General features: G+C 39.6%; 1 protein-coding gene across 2 annotated transcripts in view; it reads left to right on the forward strand.

The window, feature by feature from the left end:
* EML6 (echinoderm microtubule associated protein like 6) overlaps positions 1–22,565 on the forward strand; it is a 253,859-nt gene that overhangs the window by 189,510 nt on the left and 41,784 nt on the right. Inside the window, exons 24-27 of one of the 2 annotated variants that reach the window (XM_025353931.1) lie at positions 2,741–2,829; positions 8,481–8,657; positions 20,345–20,546; positions 20,656–20,782. In XM_025353931.1, coding sequence (XP_025209716.1) covers positions 2,741–2,829; positions 8,481–8,657; positions 20,345–20,546; positions 20,656–20,782 — 595 coding nt within the window. Of the gene's footprint in view, positions 1–2,740; positions 2,830–8,480; positions 8,658–20,344; positions 20,547–20,655; positions 20,798–22,565 lie in introns of both variants that reach the window. The other variant, XM_025353930.1, reaches the window with a different exon arrangement.

A 22,565-nucleotide genomic window follows, 5' to 3' on the forward strand; every position in this document is an offset into this window, starting at 1 on the left:
AAACCCATCAACCAGCTTAAACTTTCTTTTTTTTTTTTTTGAGACAGGATCCCACTCCGTCACCCAGGTTGGAGTGCTGTGGCACAATCTCAGATCACTGCAATCTGTGCCTCCTGGGCTCAAGAGACACTCTCACATCAGCTTCCCAAGCAGCTGAGGCCACAGGTGCCCGCCACTATGCCCAGCTAATTTTTTTTTTCTGTATTTTTAGTAAATATGGGCTTTCACTATTTTGCCCAGGCTAGAAACCGGCTTAAATTTTAAAATAATAATAAAAGATGAGTTTATTGGAAAGATACGGAGATACTTTATAGAATCCAAGAGCAGGAAACAGTCTGCCAAGGAACTAACTTTAGGAATGAACTAGAAAACGCACAGGAACCAAGCAAGCAGTTCCTCTCCACTCCTCTCCCACTCTTAGGCAGCGAGTTTCAGTATCCACTGCTCTTCTCGGTCTTACCTCTGCCTATGACCCCTCTCTCTGCACAAGCGGCCTTTCTCTACCTCATCTGCACATGGCCAGTCTCAGCTGCCCCAAAATGCCACCCACAGGCCCAAAGTCCACATCTTATCCCGGTAGGCACCAGCTAATTCAGCCTCTTGGATTCCAATTTCCCAAGAGAATTTGATTACCCAGCCCGGTGTGAGCCTTGCCCCTCCATGGTCAACGTCTGCCCCCAGAGTACAAACATGACCACGGAGGCAGTTCTCAGGGAAGGGGCATGGGCTACATGGGGACCCTACGAGCTGTCTGGAACGCTATCCAGCACTTCTGGTACTTGTCTATGTGTTTAGATTCTCAACTATTTTTGCAATGATAAATTACCTCACTGAGAGATTTTTCTCGTTTTTGGTTTTAAGTGAAGTACGATCTTTGAAACTATGGTGTAAAGTAAGTTGTTGGGATTTATCTGAGGATTACAGTCCTCTGAGTTATTTTAGTATCTCATGGCCAAACATCATCTAAAATTAGCTGTATTCAAAGAATGTGTTCACTGAATACTTTAACTGTTTGTCCACATGCTTTGTCATTTGCAGTCACTCTTGAGTGTCCTAAAAATAGAATGACTTTACAGTATTGGTTACTCATTTTCTTATAATTCTAAATAGCCAAAGGTAACTAACTCCCTTTTTTCTTTTCTCACTTACATATATTCAGCCATAAAGTCAGAAGATGTGCCCATTTCAGAGTACACATTTTCAGATACATTTGCTCCAAGTCAACGAAAAATCCCCTAATGTTATCATTCACCAAATTAGAAATGATTACAGTTGTCATTTAGAAATGAGAGAACCTTATTTTTAGTCATATAGAAGTAGATCTACAACTTCTTAAGATTAGCCAAGCTAGGCTGGGCATGGTGGCTCACTCCTATAATCCTAGCACTTTGGGAGGCCAAGGTGGGCGGATCACCTGAGGTCAGGAGTTCAAGACCACCCTGGCCAACATGATGAATCCCTGTCTCTACTAAAAATACAACAATTAGCCAAGTGTGGTGGTGGGTGCCTGTAATCCCAGCTACTCGGAAGGCTGAGGCAAGAGAATTGCTTGAACTCAAGAGGCGGAGGTTGCAGTGAGCTGAGATTATACCATTGCACTCCAGTCGGGGAAACAGAGCAAGACACCATCTCAAAAAAAAAAAAAAAAAAAAAAAAAAAAAGATTAGCCAAGCTAGATTTCAGATAAAGTTGGTGCCTATTTAAGTGCTAAAGAACATGATTAAACCGAAAAGTTCTTATTTTGGTATTATTTTTCTAAGAAAGATATTTCAAGACTACTAGATATGCCATAGTTATGGGGAAGAAACAAAAGGAGAAATATGTATATGTATACTGAATTATTCATAGGTGAAATATTATGATGTCTGAAATTTGCTTCAAAATAATCTAGGGTGGAGGTTCATGAAACAGGCTTGGCCATGTGTTAATAGCTGTTGAGGCTGGACAGCTGGCATCCAGGGGTTCTTTGTACTCTTCTATATGTGTTTGAAACTTTCCATAATATTTTTAAAATGCCAAAAATACTGAAACATATATACCTTGAGTCCTTTACATTTTAAGCCTTACAAGATTGTTGCCATTGTAGGAGGAGAATTAGGAAATCTAACCTTTTTCAACATCAAATCCAAGATTATAATTGTGCATGAGACTGAAAGACTATTTTTGCCCAACATTTTCTTTGGGGAAAGTCCTGGATTTCTTGTCAAATTTTCAAGTAGGACCAGAGGGTGGGGAAGGAATGAGCATTTATAGTTTATTTTGTGTGTTCTGTTTCTGGCTTTAAAGGCAAACTTAGAATTCAGGCCGAAGTAAATGTGAATGCCCACAATAAGCGATTTACTTCTAATTGCCATAACCTTCCAATGCCATATTCTTACCAACGCAGTTTGCTGAGAGGCAACTGGGAAAAAGAGGGGGAAAACTGATTTTTCTCAGGCTTTGGAAAACTATGTTTTCAGTGCAGCAGAATAGAACATATCAAACTTTATTCTTCTGTTATTTGAATGATGTTCAAGGTCAAATTTTATGAAGTCCATATTCTGAAAATCACAGCTTTGGGGTTTGTACCACATCATGTAATTGGCGGTACATGCCCTTCTGAATAATTCAAAATGTATTTACTCAATTTATGAGACTTTGATTAAAATGAATAAAAATAGCAGCACCCATGCTTCTCATTTTATAATAAAGAGTTAAAGTCAGAGTTTAATTGTCTCTCTACTTCATTCTTTCGTAACAGGAAAATTATTGCAAGTTAATTCAGGTGCCAAAGAACAACTTTTTTTTGAAGCTCCAAGAGGCAAACGGCATATAATAAGACCTTCAGAGGTAACAATCATACACAAAGATTTTTTAAGATATTTTGTGAAGATTTAATATGTGCATTTTAATAAAACCTATCACGTTAACTACTAATATGTATTATATTTAGTATACCTTTAAACTTGATCATGTCTTAAATCCGATTGCTTAATCTGGTTTCCAGGTTCCCGGAACATAGGGACTTATCACAACGCTGGTGGAGCAATGTACAGTTGATGCTCTGCTTAATTTTTCTCTGCCTGAAGACAATGAATAAGCTAACAATTTGGATGTTATATATTCCTTTTTCCATTTGACATGTCATTTTGTGCAAAGCTTTTTATGAACATACATTTTGAAACATATTTTCTCAATGTTTATTTGTAATTATGAACATTATTATCTATAACAACAGTTTTTGTTGTTGTTGTTGTTGTTGTTGTTTTTTGAGGTGGAGTGTTGCTCTTTTGCCCAGGCTGGAGTACAGTGGCGCCATCTTGGCTAACTGCAACCTCTCCCTCCCAGGTTAATGAGATTCTCCCACCACAGCCTCCCGAGTAGCTGGGATTATAGGCATCTGCCACACACCCAGCTAATTTTTTAATTTTATTCTTTTAGTAGAGATGGGGTTTCCCCATGTTGGCCAGGCTGATCTCAAACTCCTAACCTCAGGTGATCCTCCCACATCGGCCTCCCAACATGCTGGGATTACAGATGTGAGCCACCGTACCCAGCCTGGAAATTATTTTTTTGAGACGAAAACAATCTGCAATCTGACCATTGTATTGTATCAAACTGTTTTCTTTTCTCTATGTTTCCTCATGTCCTTAGCTACATACATCATTTTTTAATTGCTGAAATCAAAGCCTAGATAAAATTTTTGAATTCCTAAACTAACACCCTCTTGAAAGCTAGATAGATGCCTTTTGTAGACATGTACCTCTTTCACGGTGTACACATAACGAGCCCTGGTCTAAGTGTTGACGAGGATGAAGAAATATTGCTTCCTTAGAGGAAAAGGAGGTAAGGGTATGCCACTGAGTGGCAGGCATCTGTCTCTCCCTCGCTTCAGTTTGCCAGTATCTTAAACCATCCCAGTATTGTAAGGTTCTCCCAAAGACATTTGGACACGTGTACATTTGCATTTTCATTGTTTGTAAAGGAAGTATATGTGTAGTACTTTAAAAATATACATTGTCATAGATCATGGCATTGTATTAATGGAAATTGTTCATTGAGAAATTTTGATCTCACTCCCCTCCCCAGTTCCAATTTATTTGTCTCTGATCAGTCCTCTTTTTAACTTTTTTATATAGAGGAGCTTTTATGGCCTTGAGTAAGAGATATTTTTAATTATGTAATTTATTCACTGGTCATTTGTTGACTGCCAGATACTTTATATATCTTTATTTTTTATTTTAATTTCAGCTTTTATTTTAGATTCGGGGAGTTACATGTGTAGGTTTATTACATGGGTCTATTGTATGACACTGAGGATTGGCATACAAATGATGGCATCACCCAGGTAGTAAGCACAGTTCCCAGGAGATAGTGTTTTAGCCTTTGCCTCCTCCTCTCTCTGCCCCCCAGTAGTCCCCAGTGTCTATTGTTTCCACCTTCCTGTCCGTGTGCACCCAATGCTTTGTTCCCACTTATGAGAACATGTGGTATTTGGTATTTTGTTCCTGCATTAATTCTCTTAATATAATGGCCTCTAGCTACATCCATGTTGCTGCAAAGAACATGATTTCATTATTTTTTATGGCTGCATAGTATTCCATGGTGTATACGTACCACATTTCCTTTATTAGTTGGTCACTGTTGGGCATCTTGGTTGATTCCATATCTTTGCTATTGTGAATAGTGCTGCAATGAACGTATGAGTACATGTGTCTTTTTGGTAGAACAATTCATTTTCCTTTGGGTATGTACCCAGTAATGGTATTACTGAGTAGAATGGTAGTTCTTTAAGTTATTTGAGAAATCTCCAAACTGCTTTCCACAGAGGCTAAACCAATTTACATTCCCACCAGCAGTGAATAAGCATTCCCTTTACTCTTCAGTCTTACCAGATTCTGTTATTTTTTTTTACTTTTAATAATAGCCATTCTGAATGGTGTGAGATGGCATCTTGTGGCTTTGATTAGCATTTCTCCAATGATTGGTGATAAACATTTTTTCATGTTTGTTGGCTACTTGTATGTCTTCTTTTGAGAAGCATCTGTTCATATCTTTTGCCCACTTTTTTTTTTTTTTAAGACCCTTTTTTAAGGGTCTTGCTGTATCACCCAGGCTGGAGTGTAGTGGCACCATCACGGCTCACTGTAGCCTCGATTTTCTGGGCTTAAGTGATCCTCCTGCCTCAGCCTCCCGAGTAGGTGAGACCGTAGATGCACACCACCATGCCCAGGTAATTTTTGTATAATAATTTTAGTAGAGCCAGGGTTTTGCCGTGTTGCTCAGGCTGGTCTCCAACTCCTGTTGCCCACTTTTTAATGGGGTTGTTTTTTTACCCGTTGACTTCAGTTCCTTTTAGATTCTGGATATTAGACCCTTTTCAGATGCATAGGTTGCAGATGTTTTCTCCCATTCTGTAGGTTGGCTTTTTTCTCCATCGATGTTTTCTTTTGCTATGTGGAAGCCCTTTAGTTAATTAAACTTGTCAAGTCTCACTTGTCAATTTTTGTTTTTGTTACAATTGCTTTTGAGGACTTAGTCATAAATTCTTTCCCAAGGCCAATGTCCAGCATGGTATTTCCTAGGTTTTCTTCTAGGATTCTTGTAATTTGAGGTGTTACATTTAAATCTCTAATCCGTCTTGAGTTAATTTTTGTATATGGTGAGATGGGGGTGGGGGGGTGCAGTTTCATTCTTCTGCGTATGACTAGCCAGTTGTCCCAGCACCATTTATTTAACAGAGAGTCCTTTCCCCATTGCTTATTTTTGTTGACTTTGTCGAAGATCAGATGGTTATAGCTGTGCAGCTTTATTTCTGGATTCTGGATTCCATTGGCCTGTATGTCTTTTTATACCAGTACCAGTCTGTTTTGGTTACTGTAGCCTTGTAGTGTAGTTTGAAGTCCAGTAAAATGATACCTCTGGCTTTGTTCTTTTTGCTTAGAAATGCTTTGGCCCAGGCTCTTTTTTGGCTCCATGCAAATTTCAGAATATATACACCTATATTTTAATCCTCATAACAGTTTTACCTTAATAGTTGTCAATCTGGTTTTACAGATAAGGAAACTAAGGCTCTGTGAGGGCAAAAGATCCACAGCACTGTGATCTCAACCCAGAGACATCTGTCCATGAAGCCTCTCAGTTTCTCCTGTGGATTTAAGCATCATTTCACATCACTTCAGCTGTACTTTCCTTTCCTGTTTTAATGCCCCCAAATAAGTATACTAAAATGAAATGTAATTTAACAAAATGGTAGAGGAAGATGAGGCTGGCTTGGAACAGATGAGCAATTATTATATAAAAGAATATGCACAAGAGGAAAATTAATGTTATAATGCTCCCCAAAGTGACAGGCGCTTGCTCTGAAGAGTTAATTTGTTACCCCATGGTGCACATTTGTTACTCCAGAGGCTGATTCGTGATGATGTTGGTTGCAAGTCCCTCCAGCTGATGCTTTCTTGGCCAACTTACCTAGTGGTGCCAAGGCCCTTCGACTGAGCATGAGGGATTTTGGAAAATCTTTTTCAAATAAGCAATTTTTTTTTAAAGAAACAATCATGGTAAACTAATACAAAGCTTACCCAGCAAATTGTTAAAATATGACAAATGTTAAAATGCCTATTTCAAATCCATCTGATACAAACGGTACAGTTAAAGCAGCACCATATTGGGAGGCAAAGTCTCTGGAGCAAACCTCCTGCTTTGGCTTCCTAAGTATACTGTGACTGCAGTGATGTAACCTCTCTGTGGGCCTCAGTTGCTTCCTTTGCAAAATGATAACATACCTACCTGAGGCAAGGTGCTGAGGAAGGGATCCTTTGAGGACTCTCCTTCTATCTTAGTTCCAGCATTTTTAACAAGTTTATTTAACCCTTTTGCATTGATGGATTATAGATATAATTCTTAATGCTCCATTTTAAGTGCAGTTTCTGTAGCTTCCAGCAAGTTAGACATTTGCTTCCCCTGGAGAGTACGGTGTCCTGATCTGGCCAGTGGTGTTGTGTTGTGGTATCTGCCAGGGGAGCAATACCAGCTCCCTTTCCTTTCCTGCTGGGATAAGGAGGCCAGCATCACTGTGGGGATTGCAAGTGGACTAGGAGATGGAATCTAGAATTTGGAAGGGAGTCAGTGGCCAAAAGCCCACTTCCAGAACCAGCAAGGGATGGTTCCCTGCTTCTCTTCCTGTGAAGGTTAGGTTAGAACATCATAAGGGGTTGAGGGACTCTACTTCTAAAACTGAGATGATTTCTGGGGGAACCACCTTGAGTCACCTCAGTCTGTGTTCCTACCTGAGGCCCCCAAGTCACAGGACCAGATGCAGAATTTTTGTTCCACTTCTGTGTGCCTCCAAAAGAAACACACAAGATTAAATGAGGAGAAATTTGAGTGACCAACAAATGTATAGCATCTTACCATGTTGTGACTAAAACTCCTGGCTGCATCTTTATCTTGTAATTTCTCTTCTAAGCAATAACAACAAGCAGAGATTAGGCAAGGTACATTAGCAGCATGCAAAGCAGTTTCAGATTGAAAAGGAGAGCTCTGAGCTTTAATTTTAGCTACAGTTCTCTAATTTCTTATACTCCTTCTGAACAGTGCTTTTTCTAAAGAAACTGGAATATTAAGGTGTAATAGCAGATCTTGAATGAAAGTAAATGAGACAAAATCTCCCAGGAAAGCCATAATGTTGTTATTGTCTATTATTGTTTTAAGTAAATGGAAATAAAACCCTCAATCTTACCGGGATTAACCTATAAAAATTACAAATATTCTAGCCAAGAATTTCAGACAAAACAGTTTTAAAGGATAAAAGATTCATGGCAATACAATATGAACAGCTCTTTGGATTTTTACAGTAGTCTCTCGAGAGCATACAGGATATTAAGCTTGCTGCAGAATCTTATTACTTTTTCCTCCAAGGAAGCAGTCATTTTTTTTTAAGTTCTGTCTAGTAACTTCTTAAAATAATTTGCTAAATGATCATCTCCATTGATCAGCCTAGCTTAGTGATTCTCAACTGGGAGCAATTTTGCTTCCCAGGAACATTTGGCAATGCCTGGGGACAAGGGTATGCTACTGGCATCCACTGGGTGGAGACCAGGGATGCTCTAAACATCCTGACATGCACAGCACAGTCCCAACAACATAATTTTCAAGCCTAAGACATCAGTGCTGGGGTTGGGGAATCTGGATCCAGCTTATGGCTTATACAGTGATAAATGTCTAGTTAAGAACTAAAATACCTTATTATTGTCAAATTTCCACAATTTCAAAATGTTCATTTTATCTAGAGAAAAACACTTGGCTATTTGACTGCAGTGTTGGTTTCTTAATGCAAATAACCACTTTAAATATGCAACTTAGAATTTGTGTACCTCAGCACTCAACAAAAATGCCTGTTGTTGTCAAAGTAATTTAGAATTACTCAGGTGCAAACTGTTTCTTTTAAATAAAACAAACTAGGTTGTGCAAAAATATAATTCCCTTTCGTTCTTTTTCAGATTGAGAAGATACAGTGGGACACATGGACCTGTGTCCTGGGGCCCACCTGTGAGGGAATCTGGCCAGCACATAGCGATATAACTGACGTAAATGCTGCCAGTCTTACCAAAGACTGTTCCCTTTTAGCCACTGGAGATGATTTTGGTTTTGTTAAGCTTTTCTCATATCCCGTCAAGGTAATATTGCATGTTTATTGTCTTTACTTGCTCAGTCTCATTAATAACCTTAAATCTGTCTATTGTATCTAAGTGCATTTTTTAAAATTTGAAGTCATAAGCAGTTCATATTATCGGAGTATTATTTATGCTGTATAAAAACCTCCCTGACATTGTGTTTGAGTGACGAATTTCAGTGCAGTTCTCACGGCATAGAATTCTACCTTGAAAGGCCTTTAGTGGTCACCAAATCCAACATCTCACAAACTGCAAAGTAAGTGTTAACTTTACAACCTCTCAGACCAGTGCCTTTCTAACTTTTATTAGGATACTTCCACAGATGAGGAACTTAATACCACACAGCAGCCCAACTGATTTTTAAATACCTCCAATTATTAAAACGTTTTCCTCTGTGTTGAGCTGAATTCTTTACTTTCCTTTTTTTTTTTTTTTGTACAGTGGCATGATCTCAGCTGACTGCAACCTCCGCCTCCTGGATTCAGGCAATTCCCTGCTTCAGCCTTGCGAGTAGCTGGGATTACAGGCACCTGCCACCATGCCACACTAATTTTTGTATTTTTAGTAGAGACAGGGTTTCACCATCTTGACCAGGCTGGTTTTGAACTCCTGACCTTGTGATCCACCAGCCTTGGCCTCCCAAAGTGCTGAGATTACAGGCATGAGCCACTGTGCCTGGCCTCTTTTCTTTTTAAATACTGTTCTACCTTCTGAACCATCATTAAACAATTCCATTCCTCTAACAGCCATCATCTTTAGTAAGATCACATTTGACCCCCTGAAGTCTCACTTTTTTTTCCAGCCTAACATTTCTAGTTCCTTCAGCCGTTTCCCATATTCCATGGCTTACAGCTGTCCCCTCCCTTTAAGCACACTGCAGTTTATCAATTCTTCCTTCAACTGTCTCATCTAGAACTGTATTCAGTGTTTCAGTTGTAATCTGATCAGGTCAGAGCACAGTGGGACTGCTACCTTCTTGGTTTTGATGTTTACATTTGTATTAAATCAAACGAAAATGACGTTGGCCCTTTTGCCTGCCACAGTACAAAAACTGAATTCATAGACGTCAATCTCAAAAATGTTCAGATTATCCCCCAGCCTATACTTACACAATTGATGTTCTAAGATCTGAATACAGAACTTTACATTCATACCCAAAAGGTTTTATTTATTTCTTCTAAGTGTTCCATCCTATCTGTATCTTTGAATACCTTGTCAAAGCATTTTCTCTCCCTTGCAGCATCATGTCATCCTCTGCTTTCACAATCCTGAGTTCTAAATCATAGAAAAAAAGAGAGACTGGAACAATCAAACGTCAACTCCGGGAACTTCCCCGTCAATTCAATTTTACATTCCATTTATTTATTTATTTTAACTAAAGAGTGAATGAATGACAGGGTTTTGCTCTGTTTCCCAAGCTGGAGTGCAATGGCACAATCACTGTTCACTGCAGCCTCTACCTTCTAGACTCAAGCGATCAATCCACCTCAGCCTCCCCAGTAGCTGGGATTATGTGCATACCACCATGCCCAACTAATTTTTTTACTTTTGTAGAGATGGGGTCTCACTGTATTGCCCAGGCTGGTCCCAAACTCCTGGACTCAAAAAATCCTCACACCTGGGCCTCCCAAAATATTGGAATTACAAGCATGAGCCACCACACCCAGCTGACATTCTGTTTGTTAATCTACACATTGTAACAGTTCTTTAATCAGTAACAAATATTTAAATTTACCTCCCTGTACAGCCATTTATCCTAGTCCAAGAAGACATCATTAAATACTTGGCTAATGTCTTGCCTAAAGACAAGTGGATTTGGTCTCTGTCATCCTTAATCTCTCCTAATAAGTCAACCTATAAAATATGTGAGGTTAGTTCACAGTGTACCCGTTACTGTCTGGTTATCACTACTTCTTTTTCCAAATGCTTATTGAACTCCTGTGTAATATTTCATCCTAGAATTTTCAAGGGATTACATCACCTCATGAATCAATATTTGCCAGAACCTATTTGTTTTCCCATTGGGATACAAGAACCACTTTATGTTTGATGCCACCTCTCCTGATTTCTAAACTTTTCAGCTATTACTGTATTGTTTTTGTGGTCACATTTGAAGGTACCTGTACTCACGTAACTGAGTTGTTTTCTCCTTCGCGGTTTGAAGAACATTCTCTTTGACGGAGGAAATGAGAAGTTGACTTTCAGTTCATGTGAAGCCATCTGATTAAGAAGTGTTCCTAACTTTTCTCTATTTTGCTTCTATCCCTAAATATATCTTTCACATCCTTTTCAAAAGTCTTATTTTTTGTCTTCATTCCAGAAACTACACTTAAAAGTCTGTGCAAGGCTTTTGTATTCATCCTCAATTGTTTGCTCCTCCTGTCATTTGTACATTTTAACCTGAACATACCAGTTACCTCTATGGCCACTTTGGTTACTTTGGACGCTTTTCCTCTCTTCTCCTTCCTTTGTTAATATCTGATTAGATTATCGTCAGTAGCCCTTTCTAAAATACACATCTGATTATGTCCAGTGTTACCTTCATTGCCCATCCCAAAGCCACCTGCCACCCTTCTGCCAATGATCTGTCACTTACCAGCCCTTCTTATTTAATCAGAATTTAGTTCTAAGTAGCCATTTTTCTTGCTATTTCTACGTATAAATGAAATTGCTAGCAGTACAAGGCAAAAAGTTAGTGATACCCTGGTTTTAGTAGACCGAGGTTTTGGAGTATCTGTTTAGATAACTAAAACCCCCACAGTACTATTGCACCTTTCTAGTACTTTCCCTGCCTGACAAGGTGGCTTATGTATATATCACTGTCATTTCAAGTTGTGTTCCTCAGACCAGAGTTCCAGGGAGGTATATCTCAAGTGGCCAGGAAGGAACCTGTGCAAAAGCTCTGGAATCCTATTCCTGTTTCAACAGAGTTACACTTTGTTTTGTATTTTGCACATTCAGCTTCTGTGTATGCTTTTTTCCTAAGATTTTACTGTGAAGATTTTCAAGCATACACATAAAGTGAGAGAATAATATAGTGAACTCACAGAAACCCACAACCTAAATTCTGTAATTTAAAGTAAACTGTAGAATTAAGAAAGAAAAATAAAGACCTCAAATGACCTAACTTTACACTTCATAAAAACTGGGAAAAGACCAAGCTAAGCTTACTGTTAGCAGAAGGAAGGAAATAATAAAGATTAGAACAGGAATAAATAGGGACTATAAAGAGAATAGAAAAGACCAACAAAACTAAGAGTTGAGGGTTTTTTTTTTTTTGAAAAGATAAAATTAACAAACCTTTAGCGAGACTAGCCAAAAAGAGACTCAAAATTATAAATGAAAGAGACATTATAACCGATACTGTAGAAATACAAAGTATCAAAGAGACTACTTAGAGCAGTGATATGCCAACAAATTGGATAACCTAGAAGAAATGATACATTTCTAGAAATATACAACCTACCAAGACTGAATTGCGAAGAAATAAAAAATCTGAACAGATCAATAATGTGCAAGGAGTTTGAATCTGTAATCAAGAACCTCCCAGAAAAGCCGAAGACCGTGTGACTTCATGTGTGAATTCTCCTAAATATTTAAAGAAAAAATATTGCCAGTCCTTTTTAAACTCTTTCAAAAAAAAAAAAAAAATTGAAGAGGAAGGAGCACTTCTAAACTCATCTTATAAGGCCAGAAGAACCTTGAGACCAAAACCAGATAAACACATTACAAGAAAACTACAGGCCAATATGCCTGATGAATATAGGTGCAAAAATCTGAAACAAAATACTACAAACCAGATTCAACAGCACGTTAAAAAGATCATAGGCCATGATCAAGTGGAATTTGTCCCTGGGATGCAAGGATGGTTCAACATATGCAAGTCAGTAAATGTGATATACCACATAAACAGAATAAAGGATAAAAATCATTTTATTATCTCAGTGGATGTGGGAAAAGGATGGACAAAACTCAACATCCTCTCATGATTAAAAACACTCAGATATAGAAGGAAGGAATTTTAATAAAAGCCATAAATGAAAAACCCACAACTAACATACTCGATGAAAAGCCAAAAGCTTTTCCTTTAAAATCAGGAACAAGTCAAGGAAGTCCTAGCCAGAGCAATTAGGCAAGAAAAAGAGAGAAAAGGCATCCAGATCAGAATGAAAGAGGTAAAATTATCTCTATATACAACATGACCTTATATATAGAAAACCCTAAAGACTCCCCCCCAAGAAAACTATTAGAATTAATAAAGTCAGTGAAGTTGTAGAATACAAAGCTAACATACACAATTCAATTACATTTTTATATACTTAGACTATCTAAAAAAAACTGTGTCATCAAGACGAATAAAATGTTTAGGAATAAATTTAGCCAAGGAGGCAAAAGAACTATATACTGAAAACTGTAAGACACTCATGACATAAATAGAAGAAGACACAAATAAATGGAAAGAGATCCTGTGTTCATGGAGTGGAAGAACTAATATTGTTAAAATGTTCACAGTACCCAAAAAATAATCTACAGATTCAGTGTAATCCTTATCAAAATTCCAAAGGCATTTTTTTCACAAAAATTGGAAAAACATCCTTAAAATTTGTATGTAACCACAGAAGACCTACATAACCAAAGGAGTCCCAAGAAAGAATAAAACTGGAAGTGTCACACTTTGAAATACAGATTTCAAACTATATTACAAAGCTATCGTAATCAAAACAGTGTGGTACTGACATAAAAACAGACACATAGACCAATGAAACAGAAAAAAGATGCCAGAAATAGATCCATGCATATTATATAGTCAATCTTTGACAAGGATACCAAAAGTACACAATAGGGAGAAGACAGTCTCTTCAATAAGTGGTGTCAGGGAAACTGGATATCTGCATTCAAAAGAATGAAATTGGATCTTTATCTCACACCATTTAGAAAAATTAAAATGGATTAAAGACTTAAATGTAAGACCTGAAATCATAAAACTCCTATATTTTCTATAGAAGAAAATATAAAGAGTTCTTTGACATTGGTCTTGGCAGTGATTTCTTGGATATAACAGCCAAAGCACAGGTAAAAACAAAAGCAAGTGAGACTACATCAAACTGAAAAACTTTGCACAGCAAATGAAACAATCAACAAAATGAAAAGGCAGCCTATGGAATGGGAAAAATAATTGTAAAACCTTGTGTCTGATAAAGGGTTAATATACAAAATATATAATGAACTTGACAACTCAATAGCAAAAGCCATGATTTTAAAATAGGCAAATTACTTGAATAGACATTTCTCCAAAGATGACATAGAAATGGCCAACAGATATATGAAATGATGTTCAACATTACTTATTAGGAAAATGTAAATCAAAATCACAGGTATCAACTCATGCCTGTTAGGATGTCTATTTAAAAAAGAACAAGTGTTGGTGAGGGTGTAAAGAAAGGAAACTCTTGTATACTGTTATGCCCACCAACAGTGTACGAATTGGTATAGTTATTATGGAAAACAATATGAATGTTTCTCAAAAAATTAAAAACTAAAATATGATTCAGTAATCCCACTTCTGGGTATATATCCAAAGGAAATGAAATCAGTATCTTGAAGGGATATCTACACCACCATGTTCATTACAGCATTATTCACAATAGCCAAGATATGGAAACAACTGAAGTATCCATCAACAAATGAATGGATAAGGAAAGTATTTGTGTGTGTGTGTGTGTGTATACACATGTATATATGGTGGTATATTATTCACCCATAAAAAAGAAGGAAAGCCTGTCATTTGCAATAGTGTAGATGAACCTGAAGGACATGGTAAGTGAGATGAGCCAGGCACAGAAAGACAAATACTTTGTGATCTCACATATATGTGGAAGTTGAAAAAGTTGAACTTGTAGAAGTAGAGAGTAGAAGGATGGTGGCCAAGGACTGGAGAGTGGGGGGAAATGGGGAGATGTTGGTCAAAATGTATAAACTTTTTTATTTTATTTTTTTGAGATGGAGTTTTGCTCTTGTTGCCCAGGCTGGAGTGCAATGGCGCAATCTGGGCTCACCATAACCTCTGCCTCCTGAGTGCAACTGATTCTCCTGCCTCAGCCTCCCGAGTAGCTGGAATTACAGGCATGTGCTACCACGCCTGGCTAATTTAGTAATTTTAGTAGAGATGGGATTTCTCCATGTTGATAAGGCTGGTCTTGAACTCCCAACCTCAGGTGATCCGCCTGCCTCGGCCTCCCAAAATGCTGGGATTACAGGCGTGAACCGCCACATCTGGGCAAAGGGTATAAACTTTTAAGATAAATAAGTTCTGGGGATCTGACATACAGCGTGCTGACTATATTTAATTATACTGTATAATTTACTTTAAATTTGCTAATAGAGTGGATCCTAAGTGTCCTTACCAAATACACACACACACACACACACAGTGGTAACTATGTCATGATTAATGCATTAATTAGCTTGATTATGGTAGTTATTTCACAATGTATGCATATATCAAATTCTGTTGTACACGTTGAATATATAAAATCTTTGTTAATTATACCTCAGTAAAGCTGGAAAGAAAAAGTACATTTTAGATATCAAGATTGCTTACCCCTAAATGTTACATCATGCACATTATTATCTAGAGTTCAAGATTTGCTTATGCTATTTTTTAAGTAAAATTTATATACAGTTGAAATACATAAATGTTCAGTGTTCCATTTGATGAACTTTGACCAAAAGCTCATATACCTGTATAACCATCTCTTATGAAGATACATAGGCCATTGCCACCCCAGGCTGCTTCCTCATACTCCTTCTGGGCCAGTCCCCATGCCCCCTCCCTCCTCAGGTCAAACAACTGTTTCAGTGTTTTTCACCATAAATTTTACCTGTTTAAGAATTTCATATAAATGAAATAGGTACTGCTTTTTATCTAGCGTCTTTCACTCACAGATGTTTCTGAGATTCATCCATGTTGCATAATAGTTCATTCATTTTCATAGCTGAGTAGAATTCCATTGTATGGATATAACAGTTTATTCATCCATATTCCTATGATGAACATACTTTTCCAGTTTTGGGTTATAGTAAAGCTGCTATGAACATTTTTAGACAAGTCTTTGTAGACATATGCTTTCTTTCTCTTAGGTAAATACATAGGAGTGGAATTTCTGAGTCATGGGGAAAATATATAACATTTTAAGAAACTGCCAGACCTTTTTCCAAAGTGGTATCATTTTGTATTCCCACCAGAAATGTAAGAGTTCCAGTTGCCGATACTCGGTATTGTCAGATGCATAAAATTCAGCTGTCCTGGGGAGTAGATAATGGTATCCAGTTGTGTTTTCAGTTTACATTTCTCTGATGACTAAGGATGCTGAGCACTTTCTCGTCTATTTGCTGTTTGGGAAGTATCTGTACAAATCTTTTGTCCATTATTTTAAATTATCTTTTCATTCTTAAGTTCTGTGTCAGATTTGATTGAAGAAATAGGTTCATAGCTTAAAAAGACTACTAGCCAAATACGAATTATTTTGATAGAATCACTTGTCTTCCTCTTTTTTAAAAAAGAATTACTTATTTACTTATTTTTGAAGATGGAGTTTTTGCTCTTGTTGCCCAGGCTGCAGTGCAATGGCATAATCTCAGCTCACTGCAACCACTGCCTCCTGGATTCAAGTGGTTCTCCTGCTTCAACCTCCTGAATAGCTGGGATCACAGGTGCCTGCCACTAAAGCTGGCTAATTTTTTATATTTTTAGTAGAGATGGGGTTTCACCATGTTGACCAGGCTGGTCTCGAACTCCTGACCTCAGGTGATCCACCTGCCTTGGCCTCCCAAAGTGCTGGGATTATAGGCATGAGCGACTGCATCTGGCCTCTTCTTTAAAAAAAAAAAAAAAGAAAGAAAAAAAAATCTGATTTTTCTGGCACACTTTCCTTCTGAAATACATGAATCTCTTGCCAATGAATATTTCCAGCTGTATAGGCACACTTGTCCAACTGCTCTCACTCTGTTGAACAAAGTTCATTATCTGTTGTGAACTGAATGGTTGTCTTCCCAAATCTGTGTGAAAGTCCAAACTCCCAATGGGACTATATTTGGAGATAGGACATTTAGGGAAGTAACTAAGATTAAATGAGTTTATAAGGGAGGGGCCCTAATCTGAGAGAATCAGTGTCCTTATAGAAGAGATGCCAGAGAGCTGGTTTTCTGTCTCCACACACACACTGCACTCTCTCCATGTGAGCACACAGTGAGAAGGCAGCTATCTACAAGCCAGGAAGAGAGCCCTCATGAGGAACCAAATTGGCCAGCACCTTAATCTTGCCCAGCTTCTAAAACTGTGAGAAATAAATTTCTGCTGTTTAGCTACCCAGCCTAGGGCATTTTGTTATGGCTACCCAAGCAGACTAATGTACCATGCCATTGCTATATTCTCGCATTGAGTTCTATGTCATCAGTCTTGGTGATACCTGTGAGATCTTATTACCACCACACAGCTCTGTGTCCAAAATTCAAGTTCCATTTGTTAGGAGCTAAAATCATGTCATTATCTTGGCTCTTTTTCTCATTCTACTTTCCCATGAGTGGGTATTTCTTCCAGGCATTTTTCTTTCCATGCCAGATGTGTATCTTTATTAATATTCAGTTTTATAGGTTAAAGCCTTCTCAATTAGATCGTTAGTGCCCTGACAACCATCTCGTCCCAGCCTCCATGAGACAGACTCTAACCTTTGTCAGAGCCTTAACAAGAGCACGACCCATTTTTGTAGTATCTTAAACCATGGATCAGAAAACCAAATTCTGTTTTTTGACTCGATCTGTATGGCCTGCTGATTGCTTCCCATAGCCTCCCTTCCCTTCCAAACCTAGACCCTTCTGCTAAACGGAGAGAGGAAAACACCACTATGTCATTTGCATTTTTAAAATCCTCCATGCCCTCAAGTCCTTAAGTTTCCTGCTCAGAATGTCAAAAGCTCTGGAGAATGATTTTTCAGAGAGAAACTTTGCATGGAAAATTTTACAGATAGGGAAACTGAAATGTGAATGTAGGGGGTGAGTGCCCAGCTTTCATGAGATTCTCAGAAATTTCCTCCCTACAAGAGATTGGCAACCACTACTCTGGAGACATATTCCAGGTTTTTTTTTTAATTTAAGACAGAGTCTTGCTGTTGCCCAGGCTGGAGTGCAGTGGTGTGATCTTTTTTTTTTTTTTTTTTGAGACGGAGTCTCGCGCTGTGTCACCCAGGCTGGAGTGCAGTGGCGCGATCTCGGCTCACTGCAAGCTCCGCCTCCCAGGTTCAGGCCATTCTCCTGCCTCAGCCTCCGAGTAGCTGGGACTACAGGCGCCCGCCACCACGCCCGGCTAGTTTTTTGTATTTTTAGTAGAGACGGGGTTTCACCATGTTAGCCAGGATGGTCTCGATCTCCTGACCTCGTGATCCGCCCGCCTCGGCCTCCCAAAGTGCTGGGATTACAGGCTTGAGCCACCGCGCCCGGCCAGTGGTGTGATCTTAACTGACTGCAACCTCTGCCTCTCAGGTTCAAGCAATTCTCCTGCCTCAGCCTCCCGAGTAGCTGGGATTACAGGCATCCACCACCCTGCCCAGCTAATTTTTGTATTTTTAGTAAAGTTGGGGTTTCACCATGTTGGCCAGGCTGGTCTTGAACTCCTGACCTCAAGTGATCTGCCCGCCTCAACCTCCCAAAGTTCTGGGATTACAGGCATGAACCACTGCACCCGCCCATATTCCAGGTTTTTCTGGTGCTATCATCCATTATTTCATCACTCGATGAATAAGAGAGTCGTGGGGAAGCAGCAAGTTCTGATGGGTGTAACAAATGCAGATTCGGCTTGAAGACCCAGAAGGGTTATTCATCCCACTGGCTGTGCCAGGTCTTGAGGATGTTTCCTCCATAGCCCCTGCCGGGAACCACTAAACATCGCTGCCAGTGTCTCTCCTGAAACAGCAGCTGGTTTCACAGAACCTTCTACCCAGTGTCGATTCCCTTTATTGTTGCATGGAGCAGTGATCTCGTTTCCTATTCTGAGAATCTTGAATCACCCACTGCTGGGAGAATCTCTGCCTTGTTAAATCTCTTCATTGGCCCTGAATTTTTTCCTCTCTTTTTCTTCCTCTATGTCCCTTTTTTCCCTCTGCAACCTGAATCTCATCCCTTAGAGTCTGTTTTTCCCTGAACCTTTCTTTTTTGCATTTTTTCTTCCCATCTGGAAACCCTGTGTCCCTCTTATAAGTTAAGAGTGTAGAGAGGCATTTCTCATGCTCTTTTACTTCTGTAAAGAAACAGCTTGCATTTGTGGTATATAAACTGGATGTGCTCCTGCTTCCAGCTAGAAGACCAGCAGGGCACATGGCTGCAGCTGCTGTGACTGTCCTCTGTTTCCATGCCTTCTGGATCTCACATGTTCGAACAGGTTTTTCTTAGAAATTCTTTTGTTCTGCCTATGCTAGCAAACTAATGACTCTGGAGGGCCTCCTGGAAATAGACCTGCCTGTTTGCTTCAGGAATCTTTCTAGGCTCAGTACTCTACTGAGGAGTTGGCAGTTCCACTCTGCTGTCAGCTAGGGGTTGGCCAAATACAGGGAGATCTTGACCAGGAGTATTACAAAGTCACAAACGCTCCTGCACCTGTTCGCTGCCATGTGTCTATGCTGGTTTCAGATTCTCCAGCATGCCAGTCCAAACTCCTCTGGGAGCCACTTGTAAATTAATAAAATTTTCATCTAGGATACTGGTGGCTCTCTCACGACCTCAGAGAGTGCGTGTAGCTTTCCAGATTGTGTAAGGTATTCCCTCGGAGTCGCTGAGAGGATGGAAAAACTCCACCTCTTTAAATGGCTCCCGCTGCAGCTGTTTTTGCCAGGCTGTGGCTCATGAGCTGAATATGGAAACTCTTTCTGGTGCCAGCTTTGATTTTGCACCACTTGTCAGGACTGCCCTGGCGTGAGCAGCTGACTCACATTCCACCCTCCATCCTCTGCCCTCTGCCCTCAACTGGGGATAAAGGTGGGGTGGCCTGGGCACACCAGTCAAAAAGCTTTTAGTCGTTACTGATAAATTGGGTTTTATGTATTTGGCTACGTTTGTTGAAAAGGAGCTTTGTCTTTAAATCAGTGTTTGAGTGTTTCTGTTAAAAATGCTTTCTAGCGTCTGTGGCAGAAACTGTTAGTTCATTTTACATCTTACTTGGGGCCCCAGGTTTATAAGAGATCCTTTGCTCTTCTGCCACTGCCTCGACTATGGTACAAAAGTCACTGTAGGGGATGGCTGTGAAGACACTTTTGATCTCAGATGTCAGCCAGACTCACAGTCAGGAGTTTACACTAAAGACCTGTGGAGACAGCACATTTGACATTTGAGAGAACCAGAACAAGCTTTTTATATGTCCACAGATTCCCAGAAAATAGGTTCTGTAGTCTAACATTTCATTCATTCCCTCAAAAAATATATATTGAGGACCTATTGTGAGCTGGGTACTGTTTGAAGAAAAAAAAGAGACCTAGTGCCTGCCCACATGGAGCTTACATTCTAATTGAAATGTAGGGAAATTGCTGTTGAACTGTTTCCTTTGTATGCAGTAGAAGCCAGTAGAAATTAATATGGATAAATGAGCCCAGAGAAAGAAATAATGAGACAGTGGCTGGGGTAATCACCAATTTCGGGCTTTACAGGGACAGCATGCAAGATTCAAGAAGTATGTGGGGCACAGTGCACACGTCACCAACGTGAGGTGGCTGCACAATGACTCTGTGCTGCTCACAGTGGGCGGCGCCGACACAGCCCTGATGATCTGGACCAGGGAGTTTGTGGGGACCCAGGAGAGCAAGCTGGTGGACAGCGAGGAGTCGGACACCGACGTGGAAGAGGATGGAGGTGAGCCCCCACCTGCCACGCGCCTCCTGTGCCGACTGTACCTCCCACCACCTCCCTTCCTGGGTCACTGCAAACCAACTGGCTCCCCAATCTGTTTTTGTTGTTTAAGGCTATGACAGCGATGTTGCTCGAGAAAAGGCCATTGACTACACCACCAAGATCTATGCTGTGAGCATCAGGGAAATGGAAGGCACCAAGCCACACCAGCAGCTGAAGGAAGTTTCCGTGGAAGAAAGGTATGGTGTTGCCAGGTTTGCTTGCTTTTATATCTGATGACAAGAAACTTGTTTAAACCAGAGTGCATTTTCTTTGCCCTCAAAATTGCTACTTAAGTCAGTCTTTTATAAATCCGCACAGGGTCTTCACCTGTACACAGGCTTAAGCTGGGAAAAAAAAAAGCACAACATCACAGTATGTGACAAAGGGTGGTTTATACTTTGTGGAAGTTGGTTCTGGAATGTGACTTGAATAGACATGAAATTTGGCTGGGCTAGGCTTCTCCGTGCCCAGAAAAAATGCTAGGGTATTCCAAAAACAGTCCTGACTGTGGCAGCTGACAGGAAAGCCTGCTGACCAGCAAGGTAGGAGGGAGGACAGGCTTCTGAGATCATGGAGGAATAGTTGTGGAGTTGTGAAAAACCATCTTCCATTCTAATCAGAAGCTGTGCCTTATACTCCGTTCACTTGGTATATCTTCTCTTACTGTGTCTGCATTTGCCCACATTTGTCTAGGTGGGTTTGGCAGTTCCAGCCTATCCCATTTGATTTTGTTGCCTTGGATCCTCTATGTAGAAAGTGTGTTTTCTGTTATTATTTTAGGGCTTTTCAATGTGCTATTTTAAGTATTGATAAGAATTGTTAAACACTTTAGCATTTCTGAAAAGAAAAGCTCAGAATTACTACATTACTTAATGTATCATATTCATGCTAAGAGAGGATATTGAATAAAAACTCTAATAACTAAAGAGAATTGCATGGATCTCAAAGATGTTTTAAGAATTCTGTTGGCTGTTCACATTGAGGTAGGCTCAATGTTCGCAATACACTAGTCCCACAATATGTAATTTATGAGATTCAAGTAGTTTGCATTTAGTATGGCTTTCTGCCTAACAATAACCAGTAAATCTGACCTATCACTTCTTACTATTATGTGGGGTTTTAGATGCAAAGAAATGTAACCTCCTCCTGCTCCTCCTCCTTAAATTCAGTGCCAGATGTTAAAATAGACTTGGTAAATGGTGGGTGTGCTACTGGCAAGAAGATTGAATCTAATGTAAAAAAGCCCTAATTTTTCCCTAGCGTCTTTGTTAGATGTTACAAAGATTCAGAGCTCTCTTTTAAGAAAAAATTAGAGATTTTTCTGCAGTGGTCTTTATAGTTCATTTTGCTTGCAACATGGTTTTTTGTTTTTTTTTTTTTTGAGACGGAGTCTCGCTCTGTCGCCCAGGCTGCAGTGCAGTGGTGCGATCTCTGCTCACTGCAAGCTCCACCTCCCGGGTTCACGCCATTCTCCCGCCTCAGCCTCCGAGTAGCTGGGACTACAGGCGCCCGCCACCACGCCCGGCTAGTTTTTTGTATTTTTAGTAGAGACGGGGTTTCACGATGTTAGCCAGGATGGTCTCGATCTCCTGACCTCGTGATCCACCCGCCTCGGCCTCCCAAAGTGCTGGGATTACAGGCTTGAGCCACCGCGCCCGGCGCAACATGGTTTTAAAGTGGCCACAAACAGAAAATAATTTTCCAAGTCCTAATTCTAAGAATCAAGGGGAAAAAAGAACCATATGCATAGAAGTGCATGAATAGGCCTCCCACTTAAATAATCCACTCTAAAAAAAATGTTTGACCTGAATTATACATTCCTTTGGAAAAAAAAAAAAAAAAAACTACCCAGTCTTTCTAATTTCATTTCTAGTTTCACATACCATTATGAAATGAGTTGACATGGCCATTATCCCAAGGGTGTTTCTGGCTGATTTCTGTAACTCAATCATACATGCTGAGATTCTTGCTAGCCACCAA

Source organism: Theropithecus gelada, chromosome 13, assembly GCF_003255815.1.
Source record: "Theropithecus gelada isolate Dixy chromosome 13, Tgel_1.0, whole genome shotgun sequence".
Taxonomy (NCBI): Eukaryota; Metazoa; Chordata; class Mammalia; order Primates; family Cercopithecidae; genus Theropithecus; species Theropithecus gelada.